At 35.2% G+C, this 26,421-nt stretch overlaps 2 protein-coding genes across 2 annotated transcripts in view; one reads left to right on the top strand and one right to left on the bottom strand.

Annotated features, from left to right (window-relative positions):
- The window catches only part of LOC136031259 (short-chain dehydrogenase/reductase family 42E member 1-like), a 443,764-nt gene that overhangs the window by 293,035 nt on the left and 124,308 nt on the right, over nt 1-26,421 (bottom strand). The window lies entirely within an intron of this gene.
- LOC136031251 (casein kinase I-like) overlaps nt 1-26,421 on the top strand; it is a gene marked incomplete in the record, with an annotated part of 117,357 nt that overhangs the window by 32,142 nt on the left and 58,794 nt on the right. Inside the window, 3 exon segments of the mRNA XM_065710665.1 lie at nt 1,931-2,041; nt 12,648-12,796; nt 19,443-19,557. Coding sequence (XP_065566737.1) covers nt 1,931-2,041; nt 12,648-12,796; nt 19,443-19,557 — 375 coding nt within the window.

Genomic DNA, 26,421 nt, shown 5'->3' with positions numbered 1-26,421 from the left:
GCTGTATAATAAAAATCTTAAAACAAAAATATAAGGCAGCGTTATTCAGCCAGAGGAGGGGGCTGTCCTTCCCCCCCCCCAATGGGTGTCCATGGATGTAATCGGTGTCTACCTAGGCCTGTCCGAAGTATGGATACTCTCTCCTTTAATGATATTTATTCCTGAAATTCTAACAATTTTGGGCTCATTAACGTTACCGTTATAATAGAGAAAATGATTAAATATGTTTTGTTGTCCATAAAGCGCAAAATGACGCTCTGGCTTTAAGAAGGCCTAGGAGGGCGTAACCCTACTGCTATTTGTGGTAATTTCTGTTTGTTGAAGGTTGACTTGATGATTCATTATAATTTCTGTTGGTTTTGGGTCTCATTTGAGCTCCAGTTTTACTAATGTACTAAATAAAAGATTAAGCGGAGGGAGGGGGTCTTTGTCGTGTCTGTAACGACAGCAAGGTTTTGCTGTAAGGAAACATCGTGGGCGTTAGCCTTGCTGGTTCCTCTGAGAAATAATTTTTGAGCCGTAATTATCAAATATCGTGGCAGTTCAGTTTATTATTCTAAGAGTCTGAAATCATGGACTATATATAATTTGTGCAATCGGAAAATTATACTGTTCATGTGCTGGTTGAAGCTGAATTAAATGTGTACATTTTAACGTAGAAGTGTCTTTTTTCCCGATTAGACACGGGATTATTTACCATGCAAGTTTTCCTTTGCAACAAAAAGATGCACAACGAAACACTGCATTGGATGCCTAATAAGTCGCTTTTAGTCAAAATCAACTTCCTGGCTGTGCTCGTTGCAGTCAGCAGAGCCAACATAGATGTTAATCGGGTTTCTTTACTAGCTTGTATCCCCAGGTAAAATATGCGTTGTGTTGCAATGATCAAACTGAACCTTTCTGTTTAAAAAAGTACAAAAGTAGAAAAAGAAATAAAAAATAAGAACATGGAAAAGTCGTTTTACAAAAGATATGATGTTCAGCAGATCATCCAGATTCTAAAACTTGGCATTAGTCTGTTGCAAAAATTCTGCTTGTCTGGTTAGTTGATAAAATGTATCACTAGTTTGTGGGGTGCATCCTCTCTTTAAAAAGGATTAAACCATTAGTGTAAAAAAAAACTATTGTGTTCTTAGGATATGTCCAGCCCGGAAACTTCGAATAGCTGAGTTGGAGGAGTAGGGTTTACTATATGTTAGCCTTGGGCGACTTAACGCTTTAACGAATTTTTTTTTTAAGTTGGAGAAGAGCCTAGGAGATGTAGTTTAACTTTTAGTGTTTGTCTAAACCAGCATTCATAAATATTTAGGAAAAGTTGTTTTTTAGTGTGATGTATTTCAGCAACCAAAACGTCGATTCAACGTCAAATGCGCCAGCAATGGCTCAGTAGGATCTTCATCCTTTTATTTTCTTGGTTGGAACTTTTGACGCAATGATTATTAGAAGTTTAGCCTTGCCAGACTGGTCATTGCAATACTGGGTTTGAAAAAAAGGATATCGTATATTTAATTGCTTTTATTGTTTAGCTGACAAAAGATTTGTTTATTTTATTTTACATTGGACAGGCTGTATCTACTTGTAGTCTATGCCGTAGATTAGGAGTTAACATCCAAATTTATAGAAATATTACTCTTTTCGAATTTCCCTACGAAGATTAACATAAGAAACCTCAGTACACCCATGCATTCTTTGAGTTCTCAAGTCTTTGAAAATTTGCAAATTAAATCGTTATTATCCAAAAGTGTTTGTTTTACTTCATTTGCAAAAGCATTTTTAATTTGCTGAAGGTAGTTTTTTTTTTATTTTAAATTATTTATTTTCCATTTATAGTTTAAAAACTCGTACTCTTCCATTTACCTTCGTATTACGTCGCTTTACTTTACCTTCTTATTATTTTTTGTATGTGCTGTTACGGAGCTTCTCCTTTCAGGAAAAAATCTATACACTGGAGAGCACGTAGCAATTAAATTAGAACCATTGAAATCTAAAGCACCTCAACTGCACCTTGAATATCGATTCTACAAACAGCTAGGACCTCATGGTAAGATTAAATTTTGTCAGTGTCCATTCCCATAAGGCTTGCTACTTTGACACTTCCATTTTCTTTCTTCTCTTTTTCGAAAAAAAGTCACTGTTTAATTTTTAATATGTTTGTAGGTTCTATATCACTATCTTCGCTTCTGTCTTTGTTGTGGAGATAATCATCCTTTTAAAAGTAGATAAAACACCCTATTTGCCATTTGCCTATTTGCCAAATAAGGCAGACTGAACTGATCTTCAGTCTGCGATTTTCAGTCTGCCAGTGAAAAATGGTACTGACAATTTTTCATTTCTCTCTTGTATTCTGTGTATATATTGATGACTTGGCTCTAAGTTAGAAAATTCACAGATTTCAGAATAGTAAATAGAGTTTAATGTGTAAAGCTAGTTTGGCTGTAATAAATATATTGAAGAATATATAAAATACATTTTTCGAGAATTCTTAAGAAAGATGGACCCTTTCTTACCCATGAGTATTTTATATGTTTCTTTTTTCTGCAGCGTTGTTCAAATATTTTTTAAAATAAACAACTTAAAGTAAATACACAAAGTAGTGTTAAGTAGTGCCCCCATGGGTAAGCCATTTACTTGTTCAAAAAAACCTGAATTGAAAAAAAATAAGAGAACGTGTTGCAAAACCTAATTAAATTCATAATTGCAACGACTTCCTAAACTGTTTCACCACTAATTAAGTCCAAATTTCTTAATATCTTTCTTTCAAGAAGAATTTCTGCGGCTTTTACATCAATACTCGTATACATTGATAATATGTCGAAACTTGAAATTATAGAATTTGAAGAAATTTCCAATTCTCTTGGTTTTATTTTACAAGTTCTGACGAATTCTTAATGTAAGAAATTTGCGTCGACATGAGTGGTTTACATAATGACACTAACCACTTACTCAGAGCACTTGTTGGTGACTTTGTACTTGCAACAATTGGTCGTAATGGCAGATTTGGCTTATGTATCTTTGGAAGTCCATGTAATTTAGGGTACAAAGAACTTCTTGGTCAGAATTTGTAGAAAAGTTGAGGTGTAATCTTCCCTTCTTCCTTCAAACTCTTTAACTCGTTCTTAAAGTTCTTTTTGTACGAGTCTGTCGGGTCAAAAAAAAGTTTTTTGTACGTAAATTACGTTCTTTTGACCCGACAGACTCGTACACAAAGAAGTTTAAGAAATTTCAACTACATTACACAAAATTCAAACACAAATTTCTTACATTAAGAACTCGTAAGAACTTGTAAAAAAACTAAAAGAAGTGAAGACTTCTTCAAATTCTATAATTTCAAGTTTCGACATAGTATCAATGTATACGAGTCTTGATGTAAATCCGCAGAAATTCTTCTTGAAAGAAAGATATTAAGAAATTTGGACTTAATTAGTGGCGAAACAGTTTTGGAAGTCAGTGTAATTATGAATTTAGTTAGGTTGTGCAACACGTTCTCTTACTTTTTTCAATTCAGAGGGTTTTTTTTCGAACAAGTTAAAGGTTTACCCATGGGGGCCCTTTAAGTCCTTTATTAGCAAATTGTTTTGTAGAAAATATTGAAACAATAGTGTTAGATTCATATTTTTTAAAACACAAATTTTGGGGGAGATATATGGATGACATAATTTCAGTATAGAATTATGGGGAGGAGGAATTAAAAGGTTTTTTAGAACATCTTAATTTTTGAGGAGGTGATTTAAAATTTACAATAGAATTAGAAGAGGATAAGAAACTTCCTTTTCTGGATGTTCTTCTTTTAAAAACTGAAAATAGTCTGGATTTTTAGATTTATAGAAAACCTACTAACAATTATAGATTTTTGTTGTTCTTCTCCGGTCATGTTCGCCAAGTAAAAATTGGTTTAATCATACCCTTAACTGACCGCATTTTTAGAATTTGCTCTCCAAAATTCATTGAGGGGGAATTATTGTTGTTAAAAGAAATCAAACAGTTCGTGGTAACAATCGGTAGTAAGGAGCGACCCGGCTCAATAGTAAACGAAACTCTAAAAAACGGAATTTTGATGCTAAAATATACATCAAAAGAATCAGATTTTCATGCTGATTTTAAATATATAAGTTTCATCAAATTTAGTCTTTGTCATCAAAAGTTACGAGCCTGAAAAAATTTGCCTTATTTTAGAAAATAGGGGAAAACACCCCCTAAAAGTCACAGAATCTTAACGAAAATCACACCATCGCATTCGGCGTATCAGAGAACCCTATAGCAAAATTTTTAAGCTCCTATCTACAAAAATGTGGAATTTCGTATTTTTTGCCAGAAGACAAATCACGGGTGCGTTTTTATTTTATTTTTTTTCCCAGGGGTCATCGTATCGACCAAGTGGTCCTAGAATATCGCAAGAGGGCTCATTATAACGGAAATGAAAAGTTCTAGTGCCCTTTTAAGTGGCCAAAAAAATTGGAGTGCACCTAGGCCCTCTCCCATGCTCATTTTTTCTCCAAAGTCAACAAATCAAAATTTTGAGATAGCCATTTTGTTCCGCATAGTCAAAAACCATAATAACTATGTCTTTGGGAATGACTTACTCCCCGACAGTCCCTGGGGGGGGGCTGCAAGTTACAAACTTCGACCAGTGTTTATATATAATAATGGTTATTGGGAAGTTTACTTTCGTTTTCAGAGGATTTCTTTTTGGTTTTGGGGCTGGGGTTGAGGGGAGGGGGCTATGTGGGATGATCTTTCTTTAGAGAAATATGTCATGGGGGAACAGAAATTCAATGAAAAGGGCGCAGGATTTTCTAAAATTACTATAAAAAAACAATGAAAAAATAAATATGGAAAAGTTTTTTTCAGTTGAAAGTAAAGAGTAGCATTGAAACTTAAAATGAACAGAGATTATTACGCATATGAGGGGTTCTAAAAATACTTTAGCATAAAGAGCGAGGTATTTAGGAGGAGATAAATACCTCGCTCTTTATGCTATAGTATTTTTAGTAATTTCAACTATTTATTCTACGGCCTTTCTGATTCAGGGGTCATTCTTAAAGAATTGGCTTACGATTTAGTGTAAAGAACGAGGTATTAACGAGGGTACAAACCCCCTCGTATACATAATAAAAATTAAAGAATATAATAGTTTGTTACGTAAGTTACTTCTTAAGTTACGTATATTTTTTACTAATAAAAATATTCGTTAAAAATTAAAATTTATGGTTGCCTTTTTATGTAACCGAAAAATTGCATGGCAACTAGACCTCCTTCCCCAACCCTTATTTCTCAAAATTGTCAGATCAAAACTAAGAGACAGCCATTTAGCCAAAAAAGGAATTAAAATGCAAATTTCATTTTAATAATTTATGTGTGGAGAGCCAAAATCAAACATGCATTAATTCAATAACGTTCAGAAATTACATAAAAAAAACTAGTTTTTTTAACTGAAAGTTAGGAGCGACATTAAAACTTAAAACGAACAGAAATTACTCCGTATATGAAATGGGTTATCCCCTCCGCAATTCCTCCCTCTTTACGCTAAAGTTTGGCTCTTTGCTACAATTCTGCTTTTTAACACAATTAAAAGCTTTAGCGTAAACAGCGAGGAATTGCGGAGGGGACAACCCATTTCATATACGGAGTAATTTCTGTTCGTTTTAAGTTTTAATGTCGCTCCTTACCTTCAGTTAAAAAAACTAGTTTTTTTTATGTAATCAAACAGTTCGTGGTAACGAACTGTAGTAAGGAGCGACCCGGCTCAATAGTAACCAAAACTCTAAAAAATTGAATTTTGATATCAATAGCTACATCAAAAGAATCGCATTTTAATGCTGATTTTAAATATATAAGTTTCATCAAGTTTAGTCTTACCCATCAAAAGTTACGAGCCTGAGAAAATTTGCCTTATTTAGGAAAATAGGGGGAAACACCCCCTACAAGTCGTAGGATCTTAACGAAAATGACACCATCAGATTCAGCGTATCAGAGAACCCTACTGTAGAAGTTTCAAGCTCCTATCTACAAAAATGTGGAATTTTGTATTTTTTGCCAGAAGACAAATCACGGGTGCGTGTTTATTTGTTTGTTTGTTTTTTTGTTTTTTTTTCCCAGGGGTCATCGTATCGACCAAGTGGTCCTAGAATGTCGCAAGAGGGCTCATTCTAACGGAAATGAAAAGTTCTAGTGCCCTTTTTAAGTGACCAAAAAAATTGGAGGCCATCTAGGCCCCCTCCCACGCTCATTTTTTCCCCAAAGTCAACGGATCAAAATTTTGAGATAGCCATTTTGTTCAGCATAGTCGAAAACCATAATAAATATGTCTTTGGGATGACTTACACAATCCCTGGGGGAGGGACTGCAAGTTACAAACTTTGACCAGTGTTTACATATAGTAATGGTTATTGGGAAGTGTGCAGACGTTTTCAGGGGGATTTTATTTTGTTTGGGGGTGGGGCTGAGGTGAGGGGGCTATGTTGGAGGATCTTTCCTTGGAGGAATCTATCATGGGGGAAGAAAAATTCAATGATAAGGGCGCAGGATTCTCTAGCATTACTATAAGAAAACAATGAAAAATAAACATGAAAACATTTTTTCAAATGAAAGGAAGAAGTAGCATTGAAACTTAAAACGAACAGAGATTATTACGCATATGAGGGGTTCTAAAAATACTTTAGCATAAAGAGCGAAGTATTTAGGAGGAGATAAATACCTTGCTCTTTATGCTAAAGTATTTTTAGTAATTTCAACTATTTATTCTACGGCATTTCTGATTCAGGGGTCATTCTTAAAGAATTGGGACAAAACTTAGGATTTAGTGTAAAGAGCGAGGTATTAACGAGGGTAAAAACCCCCTCGTATACATAATAAAAATATAAGGTTATGAAAGTTTGTTACGTAAGTTAATTCTTAAGTTACGTATATTTTTTACTAATAAAAACGTTCGTTAAAAATTAAAAGTTCTAGTTGCCTTTTTAAGTAACCGAAAAATTGGAGGGCAACTAGGCCTCCTTCTCCACCCCTTATTTCTCAATATCGTCTGATAAAAACTAAGAGAAAGCCATTTAGCCAAAAAAAGAATTAATATACAAATTCCATTTTAATAACTTATGTGCGGAGAGCCAAAACCAAACATGCATTAATTCAAAAACGTTCAGAAATTAAATAAAAAAAAATAATTTTTTTAGCTGAAAGTAAGGAGCGACATTAAAACTTAAAACGAACAGAAATTAATCCGTATATGAAATGAGTTGTCCCCTCGGCAATCCCTCGCTCTTTACGCTAAAGTTTGACTCTTTGCCACAATTCTACTTTTTAAAACAATTAAAAGCTTTAGCGGAAAGAGCGAGGGATTGCGGAGGGGACAACTCATTTCATATACGGATTAATTTCTGTTCGTTTTAAGTTTTAATGTCGCTCCTTACTTTCAGCTAAAAAAATTATTTTTTTTTATTTAATTTTAATAAGTAACCAGTATCCGGGTTGGTTAATTGACCAGACTTTTTCGAAAAGAAAAAAAAACTTCTAGAATATTCTAACGATATTCCGGAAACAACAGAAAAGAAAGATGTTTTTTGTTCTTTACCATATATTCCAGGGCTGAGTAAAAAACTTAAAAGAATTTTACAAAATAATTGTTTAAAGTTAGCTTTAACAGGTAGTAATATTTTGACTAGTTTTTTTTATTATTATTCTGGAAAGGATCGAACTTCCGTAGAGCAACAAAGTGGGGTTTATAAAATTTCATGTACTTGTGGAAGCTCTTATGTGGAACGTATTAACCAGAATTTAAAAATGAGATTGCTACAACATCATATCTCTATTTCATCGTCTTTAAAGCAAAATGCCAAACCTAAAGATTTTACGTCGGCTCTTTTGGAACATATTTATAATTATCCAAATCATTTTATCTTGTTTGAAAATGTTTCTTTGATTTTTTAGGGACCAAGGTTTAAAGCAAATTTTTAGGGAAACAATCGAAATTTTAAAAATTTATCCAAGAATAATTCCATAAACAGAGATACAGGTTAATTTGGATTGAATTCAATTTACGATAATTTACCGAGGTCAAATAAAGTAAATATCACCTCACCTAAGAGCTATGACCCCTTTCCACCTAATATGTCAGAAAAATCTAATGAACCGGAACCGAAAAGGTCAAAGAGATTTGCTTCCGCTGTTGCATTGAAAAAAATAAGAGCAATAAACTATATGTAATTAGTTGATTAGGTTTAAATTTTGTTTGCTTTTATTGATGTCTTTTAGTTTTACTGTAGATGATGAATACTGTATATGCGTTCGAAATATTCAGTTAAAAAAATTATATCTGTTCACTGTCGATTAAAAGGTTTCATCCCTATTTTGAACTGTTATGCTTAACTCAGCAATTTTATTCGTGATACTTGTTTCATCATTAACAAGTTCTCTGAATCAGTAGTGAATTAGGTGGAGCTTCTTTCTTCTTTCCCAATAGGTCGTTAATAACTTTCCAAATTCCTATAATATTATCCTTATTTAAATTCAATTGGTTTGCCAAGTATTCTTTTTTTAGCTGTTCTTCTCATCGAATTTACTCTATTGCGTATTATTTTGAATTCTTCATGTTTCATGGCACATTCACTATTTAAATATTCCAATTACGCTTGATTTCTTAAATCTGACACTTTAAGAATTTCAATAGTTATCCAGGGCTTCCTGGGCTAACGCTTACATAGTTCCAAGAATTTCACTGGGCAAGTCTTATCATAAATTGGCTGTACGACCACAATCATACGATCAAATGCACCAGAAGCGTTATCTTTCATATCCATAATCTCACTAATATCAAAGGTGCACAACTCTTCGCCAAACCTCTGTAAATTTATCTTTTTTAACGACCTACTTTTCACTTTTTTTATTTTAATTCTTTTTATTCAGCCGCAAGGTACCGCTCCAACAACTGGGAAATGGTCGAACAAGGGTATAGAACCACATAGGCACAACTACGGTCCAGATACTTAGAACCAACAAAAATATTATCAATGAGAGTGGCTGAATGACCCCTAACACATATTGGAATATTCATTAGGGGGAAAAAAATCATGAGCAACCATCAAATTAAAAAAAAAAAAAAAAATCAAAATTCACTCCATTCAATGTAAGCAGATCAAGGTTGAAATCACCCATGCAAATAAAATCTAAACCTGTCCGAGACACCGCACACGCAAGTTGATCAAACCCACGTTCATACACAACACTAATCAAAAATTTATTACTTCCCATTTCTAATTGCAGACTAAAACTTTCGAATTTACCCTATATCCAAGCATCTATATCATCTCTTACTTGGTATATCAACGACTTAGAAATGAAACACGCAATTCCCCCTCTATAACGTGATGTCCGGTTTTTAATCTCCAAATTATAATCTGGAAAAGAGTACAATGAGAGAGAATGTTTCTGACTCAAAAAACTTTCTCATATACCAACAAAACTAACTTTGCCTTGAGAATCAGAGAGAAATTGCAACACATCTCCATAACACGTGGTTAGGTGGCAATTTCAGGGACATAAACTCAGTAAATCAGCTTCTGCGGGGTTTAACTGCGAACATTGAACATAAGAACTGTATTTCAACTGTTTAAATCTAACTTGGCTCATACAAGGCTCAATATCAGTTGCTATTTGTGCCGACAAAACCTGTTCAAGGAGAAAACATCGGCTCATTGAATCATCCAGTATAGACGCAGCGAGAGTAAATGAAATCTCGAACCAAAACAAATGTCTCTAAATGAAAAAAAAAATAGCAAGAAAAAAAATTACATGTAAAAGCAAAAAAAAGAAAAGAAGAAAATACAAGCAAAAAACATTAAAACAAAATATGCAAATGCAAAGAACACTAATCATAACATACGAGACTAAATACAGTTGGTAATAGGACGGATTTTAATGACTTTTGACCCTACACTAGGCTTTGCCAAAATATGACCCTGATCTGACCAAACATTTCGCTGACCATACCTGTCTTTCGCTGCGTTCAAAATGTCCCGGCGATGTTTTGTCAGAGACTCCGATACAAAAACACCAGTTGAAGCAAGTCTAGCTTTTGATTTAAACACTATTGGGGCTACATCTTTACCAGAAAATTTAACAACAATCGGAGCAACTCTAATAGAACTTTCTTCATGCTGTGTAGTCGGATTATTCAATCGGAGACGGTATACATTAATCAAATCAGAAGATGAGAGGTCTGTCACAGACATTTTGCTATTTATAATGCGAGATATTGTCGTACGAGTGTCTACACGAGGTAACTGCTTTACCCCAGGAAATACAAGACTATCAAGCAAGGACTCTTGATCAAAATAATCAAGCTTTTTTTTCTATTCGACTAATTCTTTCCTCCAGATTTCAATTTGAATTTTGAGACTACTTGGAGCCTGCTCAATTTTTGCAAACTTTGGATTGAACTTGAGCGTGACTGAATCGTAAACCTGGCTGACTATCAGTTCAGTAGCCTCTTTCAGTGACCTTGGGTCGTTGAACTTTTCAGTCACATTCTTTGTAATATTTTTCAGCAGATCACTTTTTGTCTTCGCCAGCTGGGCTACAGTTGCAACTAATTTGTCGTAAATTGGGACGATACTTGAAGAAACTGAGTTAGACCCTAATTTATCACTTGCTTTCAGGGCTAAAAAAGCCTTAGAAAGAGTTCCATAAATTTCAGGGGTATTATCTAGTTCCACAAATGCTTTTTTAACAGCAGGCGCGGATGAATCTATCGTTTTAGGGTTGTATTCTTGAAGATTCGCATCTATTAACCTAAATTCATCGTGACTACCGTAACAAAAGACCAGATAAGTGGGCTTTCCGCGCGAATCCTTTCTTATTTGCATAATTCTCACAGACCATAGGGGATAGTTCTTGAATTTAGCTGGCGCAACATCAAACTGCTTGAAACGCCGCATCACTAACAGTATCTTATTTTTAGAAGTCGATAAACAGAGCAAAAAAACTTATCTTCAAGTGAGGGCCGAGCCTCACTATTGCCTCCAATTGGATTCCAATCCAACATGTATAAAGTCGGCCTAAAAGATTTTCCTGCTTATCACTGAGCAGTGCACTTTTACAAAGAGGGCCTACAATTTGCTAATTCCACAATAAATAATCCCCCAAAAAACTTCAGTCCCAATTTGCAAAACTTATTTCAGTAATTGCAAGTTACTTCGTAACAACACATTTAATTCAAAGCAGTAGCTAGCGCAGATCATGAACAATGTAAAAAGATAATCCGACTAGTTTATATGTTGTAACCTTGAAAACTAGTTCAGTACTGAATAGAATAGACCTATTCTTTAAGAATTAAAATATAGGTCTATTCTTTAAGGTTAGACCTATTCTGTATGTCCTGTATTTAAGTTTACCTGGTTACATGCAATGTAACCGGTTTACACCGGTTTACACTCCGGTTTATTACACTGTAATATGGTCCTTTTTTGGCGACCAGCAAGAACATACAAATCGTTTAGTGTCGTAACCCTCACAGTGGCCTGGTGGTTTAGCCTGGCTTTTTCAGCTCTGATCACCCAGAGCTGATATTTGTGAATGATTTGGTCACGATCCAAATACCATCTATCAACTTTGGGACTTCAAATGGGCTTAGGAACTCTGCTGCCTGTAATCATGACAATAAAAATACGGAAATAAAAAGTATATTACGCAAGTTTATGAATATTGGAAATCCCCGTTCTTAGAACTTTCATAGAAAAAAGAAAATTGTTGGATCAAAAAAAGAAATGATGTTTAAATGTTTGTGAAGATTTATCGAAGCCACTTTTTATTCAGGTTTTTATCGCGAAATGACGGAAATCTAAATATATAATTTCTTTTTAATGGTTTTTATGCGTACTCAGAACATACCTATAATTTTATGCTAATTTATCTGAAAATATAAGGACTGATTGAGACTGCTTTAATCAAACATGAAGATTATGCAAGATTGCAAAGAAAAAGAACATTTTTTTTTATCTGATCGATATTGGAAACATTACGTAAGATACGATATTATTTACTTTCTGTATTAAATAGAATTATATTTTTCACTTGTGGGTAGTTCAGAATTATCGTCGTTTTACCCCAACTAGATTGTTTTACTTTCCTAGTTTGTATTGACATGCATATATATTAATTAGTATTTATGCTGAGGTATAAATAGGAATTTATCGCAGTGCCGTAAAAATAGTCTTACTAATGTGTTATTTTGATTACTTGAATAATTCGGAGTGTAAGTCTATCTGGAAGTCCTTTTTATCTCTACTTATATTCTATAAACCCGGAATTTTTTCAGAAATATGTATAAAAATTCTTTGTTCTATGTTGTTGTTTTTTCTCTATTTTTCGTGTATCCAGTTTTTTGGCCTTGTCATTCCTTTCCTTAATGACGTTAATCCTGTTTAAATCTTGTGCCCTTATAAATTTTATTCTCTCAGGTTTTGAGTTAACCATTTCTTTTTATCGGTGTATCTCCAAAGCTACGTAAGCTATGAACAGTTTCTGTTTAATTTAGTTCAATAAATTTGTCAAAATGTTGTTTTAATTCTGATAGTTTCAGAAATTTTTCTTTTATGTTTTCTCTGCAGTTTTACATTTATGTCACTGTTAGATTTATGATGGTTATATTTTCACAGAGGGAATCCCTGACGTATATTACTTTGGCCCGTGTGGAAAATATTCAGCCCTTGTCATGGAATTGCTGGGGCCCAGTTTAGAAGATCTTTTCGATTTATGTGGCCGAAAGTTTTCATTGAAAACAGTATTAATGATTGGCCTACAATTGGTAATGTTTTCCATATTTTGCTTTTTCTATTGTGTCTTTCAGGATCCGTATTTCCAGTATTTGATACCTTTCGGCTGACGTAATCAAGATTTAAAGATTTGCCAATTTTGTTATCCAATAGATTCGACAAAAAATCCTTTAGGGTAAACCTGATCAGAAATTGTATCTTGGTCTTGCACAGAGTTTATCGGCATTACGAAAAATAACGAAACTATAGTTCACCCTAAAGCCTATAGGATGTATCATGTCGACCCAAGACTAATAAGCAACATGAAACATTCTATGGAGTATATAAAAGTGAATTTGACGCTTAATGTAAGTGAATAAGTATTTTTACAGTTGTATCTCTGCCACAGCTTGGATATATAAAACACTTACGAAAACACCTATCTTGCCCATGAGAAGCTTTTGGTACAAAGCTCTGAACTTGGCGCCTCCTAGATCGTACTACAACACCATAGGCAGGAACGCAATTTTGTTCCATTTGTCCAATTACTCCGATCTTTTAGATTCTGACTGCCAGTTTCCGGTCTCCAGCCGCTAGTATCGCTAGCGCGCACTGTGTCCCAAAAATGAATCGAGTTTTCATAACTGTATTGTATATCCAAGCTTTGATGTCTACATAATTAGTTCTTCCTGTAAATTTAACAAAAAGGAACTCTGTCTCCTATTTGATTACGGAACACGAGCTGAATATCAATAGAGATCTTCATAATTTTACTTATTATGTGTTTGTACATGAGAGTGTTCATCTGTTTATTACGGATCATTCAAAAATATTAGATTACTAACTCAAGCAAGTTTCTGCCACGAAAAAACTCTGTCTGTCATTAAGCCCTCGTGGACATAATTATGATTATAACAAGTACAGACCAACGTGTTATATTACTAGATTCTAATATTGTTGAATTACGAACTACATCGAGAAACTCGGGAGGATTTAGATTTCCAGCGGGTAGAATGTTTTGCCTGGTGTTAGAATGTTTTTTTTATTGATATTCCGAGTATCGAATTAAATATTAATTTTTAGTTAAGTTTGGGTGCTGCTGAAAACCTTTTTTTTCTGGTGCCTCGCATAATAATTTAAACACATTCACATAGCTTAAAACGGTCTTATGTAGGACTTAGACGACTTTTAAGTTTTTGAATAAATGTCGTTGAAGGGTTGCGCAAAAATAAACTCTCGGAAATAAATATAAAATCGTTCCTATTTTCCAGATTTTTATTTTATTTTTTATCGTATATTTAATTCATTGTATATTTGACGATGTCGATTATCAAAATAACCTTGATATTTTTTATTTAATGTTGTAGTGGATTGTTAGATGGCAGCAATTTTTCTAAATCCTTATGAATCATAGCTCAGCCAGACGCAGAAATTTCAAATTTTAAACGGATATTACTGACTTACCTACCTCTTCTAACAAATGGGCAGAGGGGTCACCCGTGATGGAAGGAAAGCTCCTCAAGAAATAAATTTAGTGACTCGGTAAACAAATTGAGTCAGTACAATCTTGGCGCGACCTCAGTTTCTAAAACATGTAAAAACGATGAGTAAAATGAATGAAATACTTGGATTATTGGACATAGATGATAATACTGACAGATTATCTTGTTTTATCATGATTATGTTTGATAATAACAGTGGTTTGGCCAGATTGAAAAAATGGATGATTTAATGAAAACTTCAACGTTCAGTAGCAGCTGATTAGGATACAGCCGGGTAGTATAATATCAGGGATAATTTAAATATTAATTTAAAGTTCAAAAGTAAATTAAATACAAAAGTAACTATGTCAGTTTATGGACCAGTGGAGTAAAACTAGAGGGTTTGTTATACACGAGTATGCTCTATAAAGACTGCTGGTCCTGTCGAAGCGCCACCTTTCTTTGAAATAAGCCTGAATTAAAAGAGATTTTAGTGACCAAGCGCGTTGCATCCATCCCTTTCGCTGCATCAATTCCTCATTATATTAATTTGGCAGTCTGTTCCAGCCAAAAGGAACAGTTAAATTGTCCACTACTTCTTAGATAAGACAAGATTTATTATTGGAAAACGGCTATCACAAGCGCAAATGGACCGAATTCGCACTTTAGTGTCAACAAACAAAACAGAACAAAAACAAAGAACTAGCAAGTGAAAAAATGGCTGGTTGGCGAAAACAAAATAGAAAAATATTATAAAAAAGTCAATGCCAATCCGTAAAAAATCGTAAAATTAAAAAGGTCAATGTCATTCAGCAAAATGTCAAATAAGTAAAACTCGTAAAATTAAAAAGGAAGTAAAATAATTAAAACAAAAGGACAATTTATTTTTGCGACCAAGAAATAGAAAGCTCAAAATTTGCAAAATTAACATTAAAATTATAAGGTAAAAAGAGAGTGAGGGGCTGGAGCAGAGGATTAGGAGTTTTACTGATTTAATATGTCAACTATATACGGGATAAAAGCTCTTCTACGTCTTTCAGCGGAAACTTTCTTTGGGTGAGAAAGCGGATTTTTGTTGACGCGGGAGGCGAGGTCGACGGGGCGAGTTTTGGCTAGGGAAAAGGGAAGTTATCCGAGGGTTATGGAGAGCATTGTTAGAGAAATGCAAGGACATTTTTGCTCGCCTTTACTTAAGCTTGACAAGATTGGCTCTCCGAAGAAAAAATATACAAGGCACTTTACCCTCATTGAAGATAATTCTTAGGCACCTTTTTTGACTGCCTCTCTTCTATCCTTTTTTGACTGCCTCTCTTCTGTCCGAAAATTCATTGGAGATGCCAGTATGCCAAACAGGACATGCGTACTCGAGGGTTGGAGGCACAAATGAGAGGAAAATTCTCGGAACAATGTGATTTAGGACATTTAAATTTTTAAAGAGTATAAGGAGGGAAAATGCGGCGTTTGTAAGTTCTAAAATATTATTAGTATTGCAATCCCATTTTAAGTCACTTGAGTGGTAACACTCAATAATTTCATGCTATCAACAGACATTTCAGGAGGGACTGGATATGAGATAGAAAGGGGAATTTTAAGGAAACTAATTGTTAAAACCAATGACTTTAAAGGCTTGACTCTTATATTACTAGCAATAGCTTACAACAGATTTATTAGAATTTTAACCCAGACCAGATTTTAGATTACATTTACCTACCTACGACGCATAATTGTCAATATCGATTCCAAGATTTCCATTGGACCACTTTTTAATTTTTGAAAAATGTCTCCAAGACGGAATTCCCAACTATCCGAGAAATCGACACCAAGGTTTTTTATCACTGCAAGAAGTAAAATTGGGCCTAAGAAGGCTCCCTGGGGCACACAATTATAAATCGGGAGGGGATCAGAAAATAAATTCAGGTATTTGACGACTTGTGTTCTATTAGAGAATAAAGACGCAATTATCCTAATTAAATACGGTTCAACTTGAAATTCATTGGATGGTTTTTCTACTAATGTATTGTGGTTAAATAAATCTAAAGCTTTTTGCAAGTCCACTGCGATAACATTTAGCCAGGTATTGGGTTTTTCAATTGTGTTACATGTTGTGTCCATAAGGTGAACAAGATAGTGCGTGGTATATGTAGAGTGTAAGTTTCCAAATTGCCTTTAGTCAACATTTGGGATTGTCTTTATTTTTAATCACTCAGCTAAAAAGTTTTTATGTCACTTGGAAAAAAAGGAATAAGAGTGGACAACATCAAAATCCTGCTTGTTACCTTTCTTTTTCATGGTAGCAATAAAGCCTAATTTCCAACAATTTGGGAACTTATCAGTCGGTAATATTATTAAACAGTAAGGACAAAGGTTCTGAAAGATTGTCAGCAAAAGCTTTAATTAGTTATATTGGGATGCCTAGCTGGCAAGTGCTGCACTTTTTATGCTCTGAATTTTTGTCTCCACATCTGAGAGTGAACTAGACCTCCGTTGCCTGTGCAACGGGAAGTGTTGCAGCAACTGTGCCCTGTTCCTTAGGGCACAGTTGCGGAGCAACACGTGCAACTGTGCCCTACGGGACACAGTTGCGGAGCAACAGTCACCATTATGTCCTTCAGTAATTATTTTATCTCTAAAACGTTTACTTCCGAAACTAGGGCCGTCTTGACGCCAATTCGAAGTATTATGTTTCGAGACGCACATTTCGGGAATTATTTCCGGGAAATCTGAAAGAGATACGGAAATAACATCTTATAGTTTTCTGCTTAACTTTTGATGGTCTAAGCTAAGAAAATATAAAACAAACCAAATTCACCAAAAAATTTAAATTGCCCCGAGGGCATGACAAAACTTCCAAATAGAAAAACCCAAAGAAGGAATTTTATTTCGGAGAAACTATTGTAAGCTCCAGTTCTTAGGAGATCGAGACCTGTCGAACCGCGTTCGAAAAAAAATTCTAGCTGGTCCAGAACAGAAGTTACCTCTAGAACGTCGATACTTCGGAAATTATTTCTTAGAGAACGAAGCAACTTGGTATATAGAACACTTCACTTCTTCTTGCATACTTTTCATAGCACTACTCGATAAAAATATAAGAAACATCAAAATCGAAAATTTGAGAAAATTCCAAAAAAAAATCGGAACGAGATGGACTTTTCCGGAATTATTTCCGGGAAATCTGTAAGAGCTACGGAATTTTGTGCTCCGGTTCTCGAAGAGACAAATGAAAGTTCTACATGAGTTCAGCATAACTGTATTTCTAACAAGTTTATTTCCGAAGCTAGGGTCGTCTTAACTTGACGCCAAACATCGAACGCAGAGTTTCTAAGGAAAGAACGGTTTTATTTTTTTTTATGGAAAACTGTTAGAAATTTTAGGAACTTCTCTGGAACTTCTCTGGAACTTTTTTACTCTGTTTCACGTTTCCCTTCCCTCTGAAAAATCTCAAATTTTTAACTCTTACCACTTCGGAGCTACAGGTCGCTGATCACGGTGAAAAAAAAAAAAAAAAAAAAACTACGAAAGCAGTACTGTTGCTCCGCAACACAAATAACGGGGAAATTGAGAGAGTGCAAATCTTAAAAAGTGTCTAAAGAGAGGGGAGGGACGCTTTAAACTATGGAGGAAATAAAGTTCGTTCAGATCATTTGCTGTAACTAAGGTCTGTTCTTGGAAATGGAAATCTGTATAGTTATTTGTTTTTACTTAATTTTTTTATTCTATTGTATTATTGTTTTGGCCTAGTAGAAAACAAATCTTTGACTTTACGTTTGTAATATGAAGAAGTAGATCTATGTATTTCTTTTTTATGTGTTTACGCCGTGAGTTAGCTTCAATTCATTAAACTCATTAAGTTTAAGGTTACCTGATAAAAGCTACGAGTCTGAGAAAATTTGTCTGCTTTTAGAAAAAGTAAGGAAATGCCCCTGAAATGTGGAATAGTCTTAATGAAAATCGCACCATCAGATTCGGTATATCAGTGAACCTTACTTTAAAGGCTTCAAATTCCTATCACAAAAATGCGGAATTTGTTTTCTGTTTTGGCAGAAGAAAGATCACGGATACGTGTTTTTTTATTTATTTTTTGTTTGTTTTTGTTTTTTTCAAAGGACAACGATCCTAAAAGATCGAATAGGATAACATTGAGCGAAAATCTAAAGTTCTAGTGCCCGTTTCAAGTAACCGAAAAGATTGGAGGGTATCTAGCACCCTCCCACGCCCGTTTTCCCCAAAAGACATCTGATCATAATTTGAAGATAGCCATTTAATTCAGCATAGTTGAAAAGTCCAATAACTGTGCTTGTGGTGATGACATGACTCTCCATAGTCCCTGGGGTAAGGAATGTAAGTTACATAATTTGCCCACATTGTTCACTTACAGTATATGCTAATGGGAAATATACGGACATTTTTTGGTTCAAGCTCCCGCAGGAAGGGAGGGGGAAGATTTTTCATAGATAGAATTTTCTGTGGAGAGGAAAGTTTCCGGGGGAATTCCCAAGAAGAAATGTTACACAGGGTGAGGAAGGAATAGGGATTCCCTGGAATAAGTTGAAAAACGATAAGTAAGAGAACAGCAACAAGTTTTTAACTGAAAGAAAGGAGTAACAATGAAATTTCAAACAAATAGGAACTAGTCTGTATATAAGAGTGGCTGCATTTTCCTCAACCGTCGCTCTTTACGGTAAAGTTTGACCTTTTGTCGTGATTCTTTAGGAAAGACTACTCAAACACAATTGAATGTCCATTTTGAATGAGAAGTATTAAAAAAAAAAACCAATACTTTAGCGTAAAGAGGGAGGGTTGAGGAAGGGGCAGCTCTCATTCATATACAGTATAATTTCTGTTCGTTTTAATTTTCAATATTGCTTTGGATTTTTAATTATTTTCAGTGTATCCTTTTCTCGGTTGTCTAATTATGATTTTATGGATAAAATTTTTATTTTGTGCTTAAAAAATATATGTATGGAAAAACATATAGAAAAAATGCATATGGGAAAATACATGTACAAAAAAGATAAACAAATAAAAGCTTTCTGTAAAATACGCTGGAAAAGCGGATGGCTAGTTGGACGATGTTGTCGAATAATTAAAAAAAGGTTCGAAACAATTTCTTTTTTTTTTAAACAAAGCTGAGGAGACTGTGTCCGGCCACGACAAGTTGTGGTAAATATTGGTTGCATTTCAACTATGTATATACTTTATTTTAATTCTTTTCTTATAGCTCGACCGAATTGAGTATGTTCATAAGAGGCATCTTATCTACAGAGACGTAAAGCCGGAGAATTTTCTCATCGGGCGTGCACACAATAAAAAGGACAAAACTATTCACATAATAGGTAAGTAGAGTTATTTTTGTTTGGACCTGAGAGGGTTTCCAGTGTGCATATCTTGTAGGTTCTTCTGTTGCTCAGTTGCTATTTGGTTTCAATGCAAATATAAGGTTTGTGAAGCGTCTATGATAGGCAGAATATATGTGAAGTGATAAAAGATATTCCATCACAGACAGAGAATTTTATTAACTTGAAAAAGAAAAACTTTTTTGCATGCGGACCAATGGTCTGCGTCGCGCAAGTACCCATCTCCTGATTCGATGCATTCGGCCGGGAGTGCAAGGCGTGTTTGGGGACAAATTATCCGACGCTTCCTGTGTTTTCCTCCCCAGATCTCTCCAGGACCCATTTTGAGCTGAGTCGACGTCGACTGAGCTTACAGAGTCACGCCATTGATTCCCGTCCCAAACCAAATAACCAACGACACCAGGACTTGAATCCCTGACCTCAGGATTTCAAGTCACGTGTAAGTATCTTTATATGTAACGAAAACTTTCCTAAAAAATAATCGGCAGGTGAAAAAAACATGCCACATGCAGCCCATGGGTAAGGGTGCTTAATTTTGAAAATTGGCCAGTGTTCAGAGACAGATTTCTGTAGTATCAAATAAGGCGGAAAAGTTTGATCTTGGCTGTCTGATTGGTTTAAATTTTTAGGGATAGTTCCTGGGCCAAGAGGACTTCAGATTTTTCTGGGTGGGTGGGTGTTCTATGGGCTGAAAAATGCCTGAACAGCTTTTTGTTTCGGATTGGTATTAATTTTAAAAGTTTCCGCAAAATAAGTTTTTTTTCTTCTAAAAGTAAATAGCTACATTGAATTAGAATGAGAAGAAATAAAGTCAAATAATTTTCCAAGTTTGAAACTACCACAAATCACGGTCAATAAATAAATTATACCCAAAAGGAAAAAAAAATTACAATGAATAACCGAGTTAAACTCAAAACAAGCCAAAACTTATGTTAGTAGGGCTGACGAGCCCCACGCCTTCTTAAGACCAGAATATAATTTGCACTCTACTGAAAACAAAATGAATTTTTAATTTTTCAACTTTTTTTACTTTAATATATTAGAAGTTTTTAAGACTTTAAGGGAATAATTATCAGTAATTAATATTAAACCGTCTATCCAAGTATTTTTTTTTTCGTTTTTTTTTTTTTTAGTTATTTTTTTCGGTCAGTTTAAGTTTAAAGCAACAGCTTTACAGTGGGTTGACCACATGTAGGCACCCTTAGGCGGGACACAAGAGCGCCAATAGACTTTACAATTTTTTACCCATTTAGGGGGGGGGGCAAGAACCCTTATCCCAACTTTCTTTACATTAAGGTCCTTTTTTTTACTATTTTTGTTACTCTCCAATTATTTATGTATTCAGCTGACACATCAACCTCAGCTCTCCATTGGTTAGAGTTGCAATTTTGCGGTAGCTACTGGTATTAATAGGTTTACCTTACCTTGGCTTAAGGACTTACGGCTGTAAGTTCAATCGTATCCAGCGCGATAGCGCTGCCTAAGTAAATTGTGAATTGGGCACAATATATTTTTTTTTGTCTGACCAATTCACTTCGTTTAGATAGATTTGTTACAGAAACTTCGAAAGGAAATCACTCGATTGCAAATTGAAAATTCTAGTGGTCTTTTTAAGAGTAAAAAGTGATTGGAAGGCAACCCCACTCCCTTCATTTACCCAAACACATCCTATCAAAATTTTGAGATACCCACTTTGTTGGGCATAGTTGAAAAATCCAGTAATTATGTCTTAGTTATTATGTCACCCTCCCCCAGAACCCTTAGACAAGGGCTGAAAGTTAAACAGTTCGTTCATTGTTTAGATATAGAATTTGTTATTGAGAAAGGTGGGCCTGTTTGACCTTTACTTTCCAAAAAGTCAAACAGCATTCCAGAGGATGTTGAGGGGAGTTTTAAAATAAATCAAAATACGTTATATGCAGGGGAAGGTTGAACTAAATCAAAACACACAATGCGTATACGAATAATCAAAAAGGCGTATTAGAAATATTTTTGGAACGACTTACCGTATCATGATGAAAATCATGATGAAACTTCCGGGCATCGTGAAGGGGATATTCAACTGATCAAAAGGCAACATGTACATGCCACTATTGCAATTAATACTGCTGCTACTACTGTTAGTAGTACTACTAATATTACGCTGTTACTGTAACCTTTACTCGTAACTGCGATGCTATTACTATTAAGGTAAGCGTATTAAAGGTGAAAATTTGAGAGAGTCTTGAGGGGAAATTTGAACTAAATCAAAACGCTATATGCATGCAGATTGTCAAAAAGGTGTATCCTAAGAATGGATTCGGGTATTAAAATGGATCTTTCAGAGAATGCTGAAAGAGGGGATCAATTGACCAAAAGGCAAAATGTGCATGGTCCTTCTAATATTAATACCACTGCTACTTTTACTGCTACTACTAAACTATTCGAACTATTACTTCTGTTGGAACTACTTGTAAGGCTAATAGTATTAAGAAGATAATGGCATCAAAAGGGTCAAAAGGCCGTATTCTGACAACACCCTGGTCGTCAAAAGGGCTTATCTCAAAAATGTATTTGGGTATTAATTCGGAACCTTCAGTGAATGCTTAAAGGGGAAGATCAATTTACCAAAATGCAATATGTGCACGCCCCTACTAATACCACTGCTACTTTTACTGCTACTACTACTCCAACTAGTACTTCTATTGCAACTACTTGTAAGATTAAGAGTATTAAAATGAAAATTTCAGGAAGTGTTGAGGGAGAACTTGAACTAAATTAAAACTGTGAATATACAGGTTATCAAAAGAGCATATTGGCAATGTCATAGTAATGGCTAATTGTATCAAGTTAAAACTTCCAGGGCTTGATGAGAGGGACTTTCAACTGACCAAAGATGATATGTTAATGCTTTTGCTGCTATTAGTGCTAGTGTTATTACAGTCGATACTACTACTAGTTCTAGAACTAGTACTTGCTACAAATATTCCTACAACTAGTGCATAGGATGTCAAAAAGGTGTATCAATATTATTTTAAGAATGGTTTGATGTGAGAATTTGTAGCTTGCAGGGCTTGTTGCGGTAAATGTTGAACTGACCAAAAGTCAATATTTTCATCCTAATATGACTGCTTCTACTACCTCTACTGTCCTTACTATCACTACTGCTGCTAAAACTAAGGGTACTAATGCCAAAATTCTGGGGAACATTTATACAGCACTGAATCAAATCAAAACACAATATGTATTCAGGTTGTTAAGAGGGTTTATCAGCATTGCTTCAGGAACGGTTTATGATATAAGTTGAAACTTTCAGAATGTGTTGAAGAAAACCAAAGGTACTATGTGCATACTACTACTGGTGCTGCTTGTGCTGCTGCGCAAGCTAAGGTTATTAAGGTGAAGGTTTTAAAGAATATTTAGGCGGGTTTAGAACTAATTCAAAACGACTATGTGTATGTATATTGTCAAAAGGATGACACAAGATCTTGGGAGTGGCGTAAACTAATTACCTGGATCTTCAAGGGTAAGCTCAGGCAGATTTTGAACTAACCAGAAGGCACTATCTGTATACTATTAATATTGAAACTTTTAGGGAATGCTTAGGGGAGTTTCAATTTAAAAAAAAAAACTGTATGCTTGCAATTTTTTTAAGGGCATATAAGTAATATCATACGTAGCGCAGCGCTATTATGGATAGCAATATCCTAGAAACTTAAAAAGGAGCTCATTCAGTCGGAAATTAAAGGTTCTAGTGCCCTTATTAAGAGTCAAAAGTAATCGAAGGCCAAGCAGCCCTCACCCCAAGCCCATTTATTCTCCAGACACATCCAATCAAAATCTGAGATTTTTTAAAATCTGAGCCATTTTTTTTTCAGCATAGTTGAATAGTCCTTTTTTCAAGGAAACCCCAATGCGCAAAGAAAGAAAAATGTTCGTTTTCCTGAAAATGGGGTCCTGAAAAGGGCCAAAATATAATTTTTTCTAACCGGCTTGAAATTTACATTTATAAGTTCTTTGGAACCTAAGGCACAAGGCATATGGCATGAGCTCTAGCGAAATTCTAAGAATCAATAGATTAACTTAAAAGGAAAATCAGAGGCTTAATGCCGGTTGGGATTTAAAATAAGAGCTCTGAGGCACGAGGTCCTTTTAAATATCAAAATTTATTAAGATCCGATCACCTACTCGTAAGCTAAAAGTATCTCATTTTTTTAATTTTTCCTCTCCCTTTAGCCTCCCAAATGGTCAAATCGGAGAAAACGACTTTGCCTGACACACCTACCAATTTTCATCGTCCTAGCACGTCCAGAAGCACCAAACTCGAAAAAGCACTGGACCCCCCCCCTAAATTCCCCTAAGAGAGCGGATTCAGTCCGGTTATATCAATCAAGTATCTACGACATTTGCTTATTCTATCCACCAAGTTTCACCCCGATTTCTCCACTCTAGACCTTTTCCAAGATTTCCCGTTTCCCACTCCAACTGGCCCAATGTCACCAGATCTGGCCGGGATTTAAAATAAGAGCTCTGACACATGAGTTCTTTCTAAATATCAAATTTCATTAAGATCCGGTCACCCGTTCTTAAGTTAAAAATAGCTCGATTTTTCTAATTTTTCCAAATTAACACCCCCCCCTCCAAATACCCGAAAGAGATTGGATCCGTTCCAATTATGTCAGTCACATATCTAAAACTTGTGCTTATTCTTCCCATCAAGTTTCATCCCGTTCTCTCCACTCTAAGCGTTTTCCAAGATTTCTGTTCCTCCCTCCAACCCCCTGTCCCCGGATCCGATTTGAATTGAAAATGGAGCATTTGAGATATAAAATATTTCTATATATCAAGTTTCATTAAGATCTGATCACCCATTCGTAAGATAAAGATTCCTCAATTTTCAGGTTTTCCAAGATTTCCGGTTTCCCCCTCCAACTTCTTCCAATGTCACTGGAAATGGTCGGGATCAAACAGTTCGTGGTAACGAACTGTAGTAAGGGGCGACCTGGCTCAGTAGTAACCGAAATTCTAAAAAACGGAATTTTATACCAATAGTTACATGGAAAGAATCGCATTTTAATTCTGATTTTAAATATATAAATTTCATCAAGATTAGTCTTCCCATCAAAAGTTACGAGCCTGAGAAAATTTGCCTCATTTTAGAAAATAGGGGAAGACACCCCCTAAAAGTCATACGATCTTAACGGAAATTACTCCATCAAATTCAGCGTATCAGAGAACTTTATTGTAGAAGTATCAAGCTCCTATCTACAAAAATGTGGAATTTCACATTTTTTGCCAGAAGACAGGAAGACACGGATGTGTTTTCCCAGGGGTGATCGTATCGACTCAGTGGTCCTAAAATGTCGCGAGAGGGCTCATTCTAACGGAAATTAAAAGTTCTAATGCCCTTTTTAAGCGACCAAAAATATTCGAGGGCACCTAGACCCCTACCACGCTCATTTTTTCTCAAAGTCACCGGATCAAAATTCTGAGATAGCCCTTTTAATTCATCATAGTCGAAAACCTAATAACTATGTCTTTGTGGACGACTTACTCGCCCACAGTCCCCGTCGGAGGGGCTGCAAGTCACAAACTTCGACCTATATTTACGTATAGTAATGATTATTGGGAAGTCTACAGACGATTTCAGTTTTTTTTTGGTTTGGGAGGGGAGAAGTTGAGGGGGGTTATGTGGGATGATCTTTCCATGAAGGAATTTGTCATGGGGGAAGAGAATTTTAATGAAGGGGGGGGGGGAATTTTCTAGCATTATTTAAAAAAACAATGAAAAATAAATATGAAAAGTTTTTTCAACTGAAGGTAAGGAGCAGCATTAAAACTTAAAACGAACAGAAATTATTACGCATATGAGGGGTTTACCTCCTCGTAATACCTTGCTCTTTAAGCTAAAGTATTTTTAGTAATTTCAACTATTTATTCTACGGCCTTTGTGATTCAGGGGTCATTCTTAAGGAATTGGGACAAAATTTGAGCTTTAGTGTAAAGAGGGAGGCATTGACGAGAGGGTGAACCCTCTTATATACGCAATAAAAACATACGAATATAGAAGTTCGTTGCGTAAGTTCATTCGTAAGTTACGTATATATTTTACTAATGAAAACGTTCGTAAAAAATTTAAAGTTCTAGTTGCCTTTTTAAGTAATCAAGAAATTGGAGGGCAACTAGGCCTCCTCCCTTGCGCCTTTTTTCTCAAAATCTTCCGATTAAAACAATGAGAAAGCCATTTAGCAAAAAAAATGTTCCTTTCATATACGGAGTAATTTCTGTTCGTTTTAAAATTTAATGTCGCTCCTTACTTTCAGTTAAAAATAACTTATTTTTTATTTAATTTAAAATAAGAGCTCTGAAGCACAAGATGCTTCTAAATATCAAATTCCATTAAGATCTGATCACCCGTTCGTAAGTTACAAATATCTCATTTTTTCTAATTTTTCCGAATTACCCCCCCGCCCCCCCCCCCCAAAAAAAACTCCTAAAGCGAGTGGACCGGTCCGGTTATGTCAGTCACGTATCTTAGACTTGTGCTTATTCTTTCCACTAAGTTTCATCCTGATATCTCCACTCTTAGCCATTTCCAAGATTTCTGAACCCCCCCCCCCCCCAACTCCCCCCATCGACACTGGATCCGGTCGGGATTTAAAATAAGAGATCTAAGTTACGAGGTCCTTCTAAATATGAAATTTCATTTAGATCCGATCACTCCTTCGTAACTTAAAAATACCTTTTTTTTAAATACCTCCCCCCATTTCCCCCAAAGAGAGCGAATCCGTTCCGGTTATGTCAATCACGTATCGAGGACTGGTGCTTATTTTTCCTACCAGCTTTTATCCCGATCTCTCTACT

Source organism: Artemia franciscana, chromosome 9 (assembly GCF_032884065.1).
Source record: "Artemia franciscana chromosome 9, ASM3288406v1, whole genome shotgun sequence".
Classification (NCBI taxonomy): domain Eukaryota; kingdom Metazoa; phylum Arthropoda; class Branchiopoda; order Anostraca; family Artemiidae; genus Artemia; species Artemia franciscana.
This window is presented reverse-complemented; position numbering and strand designations above follow the sequence as displayed.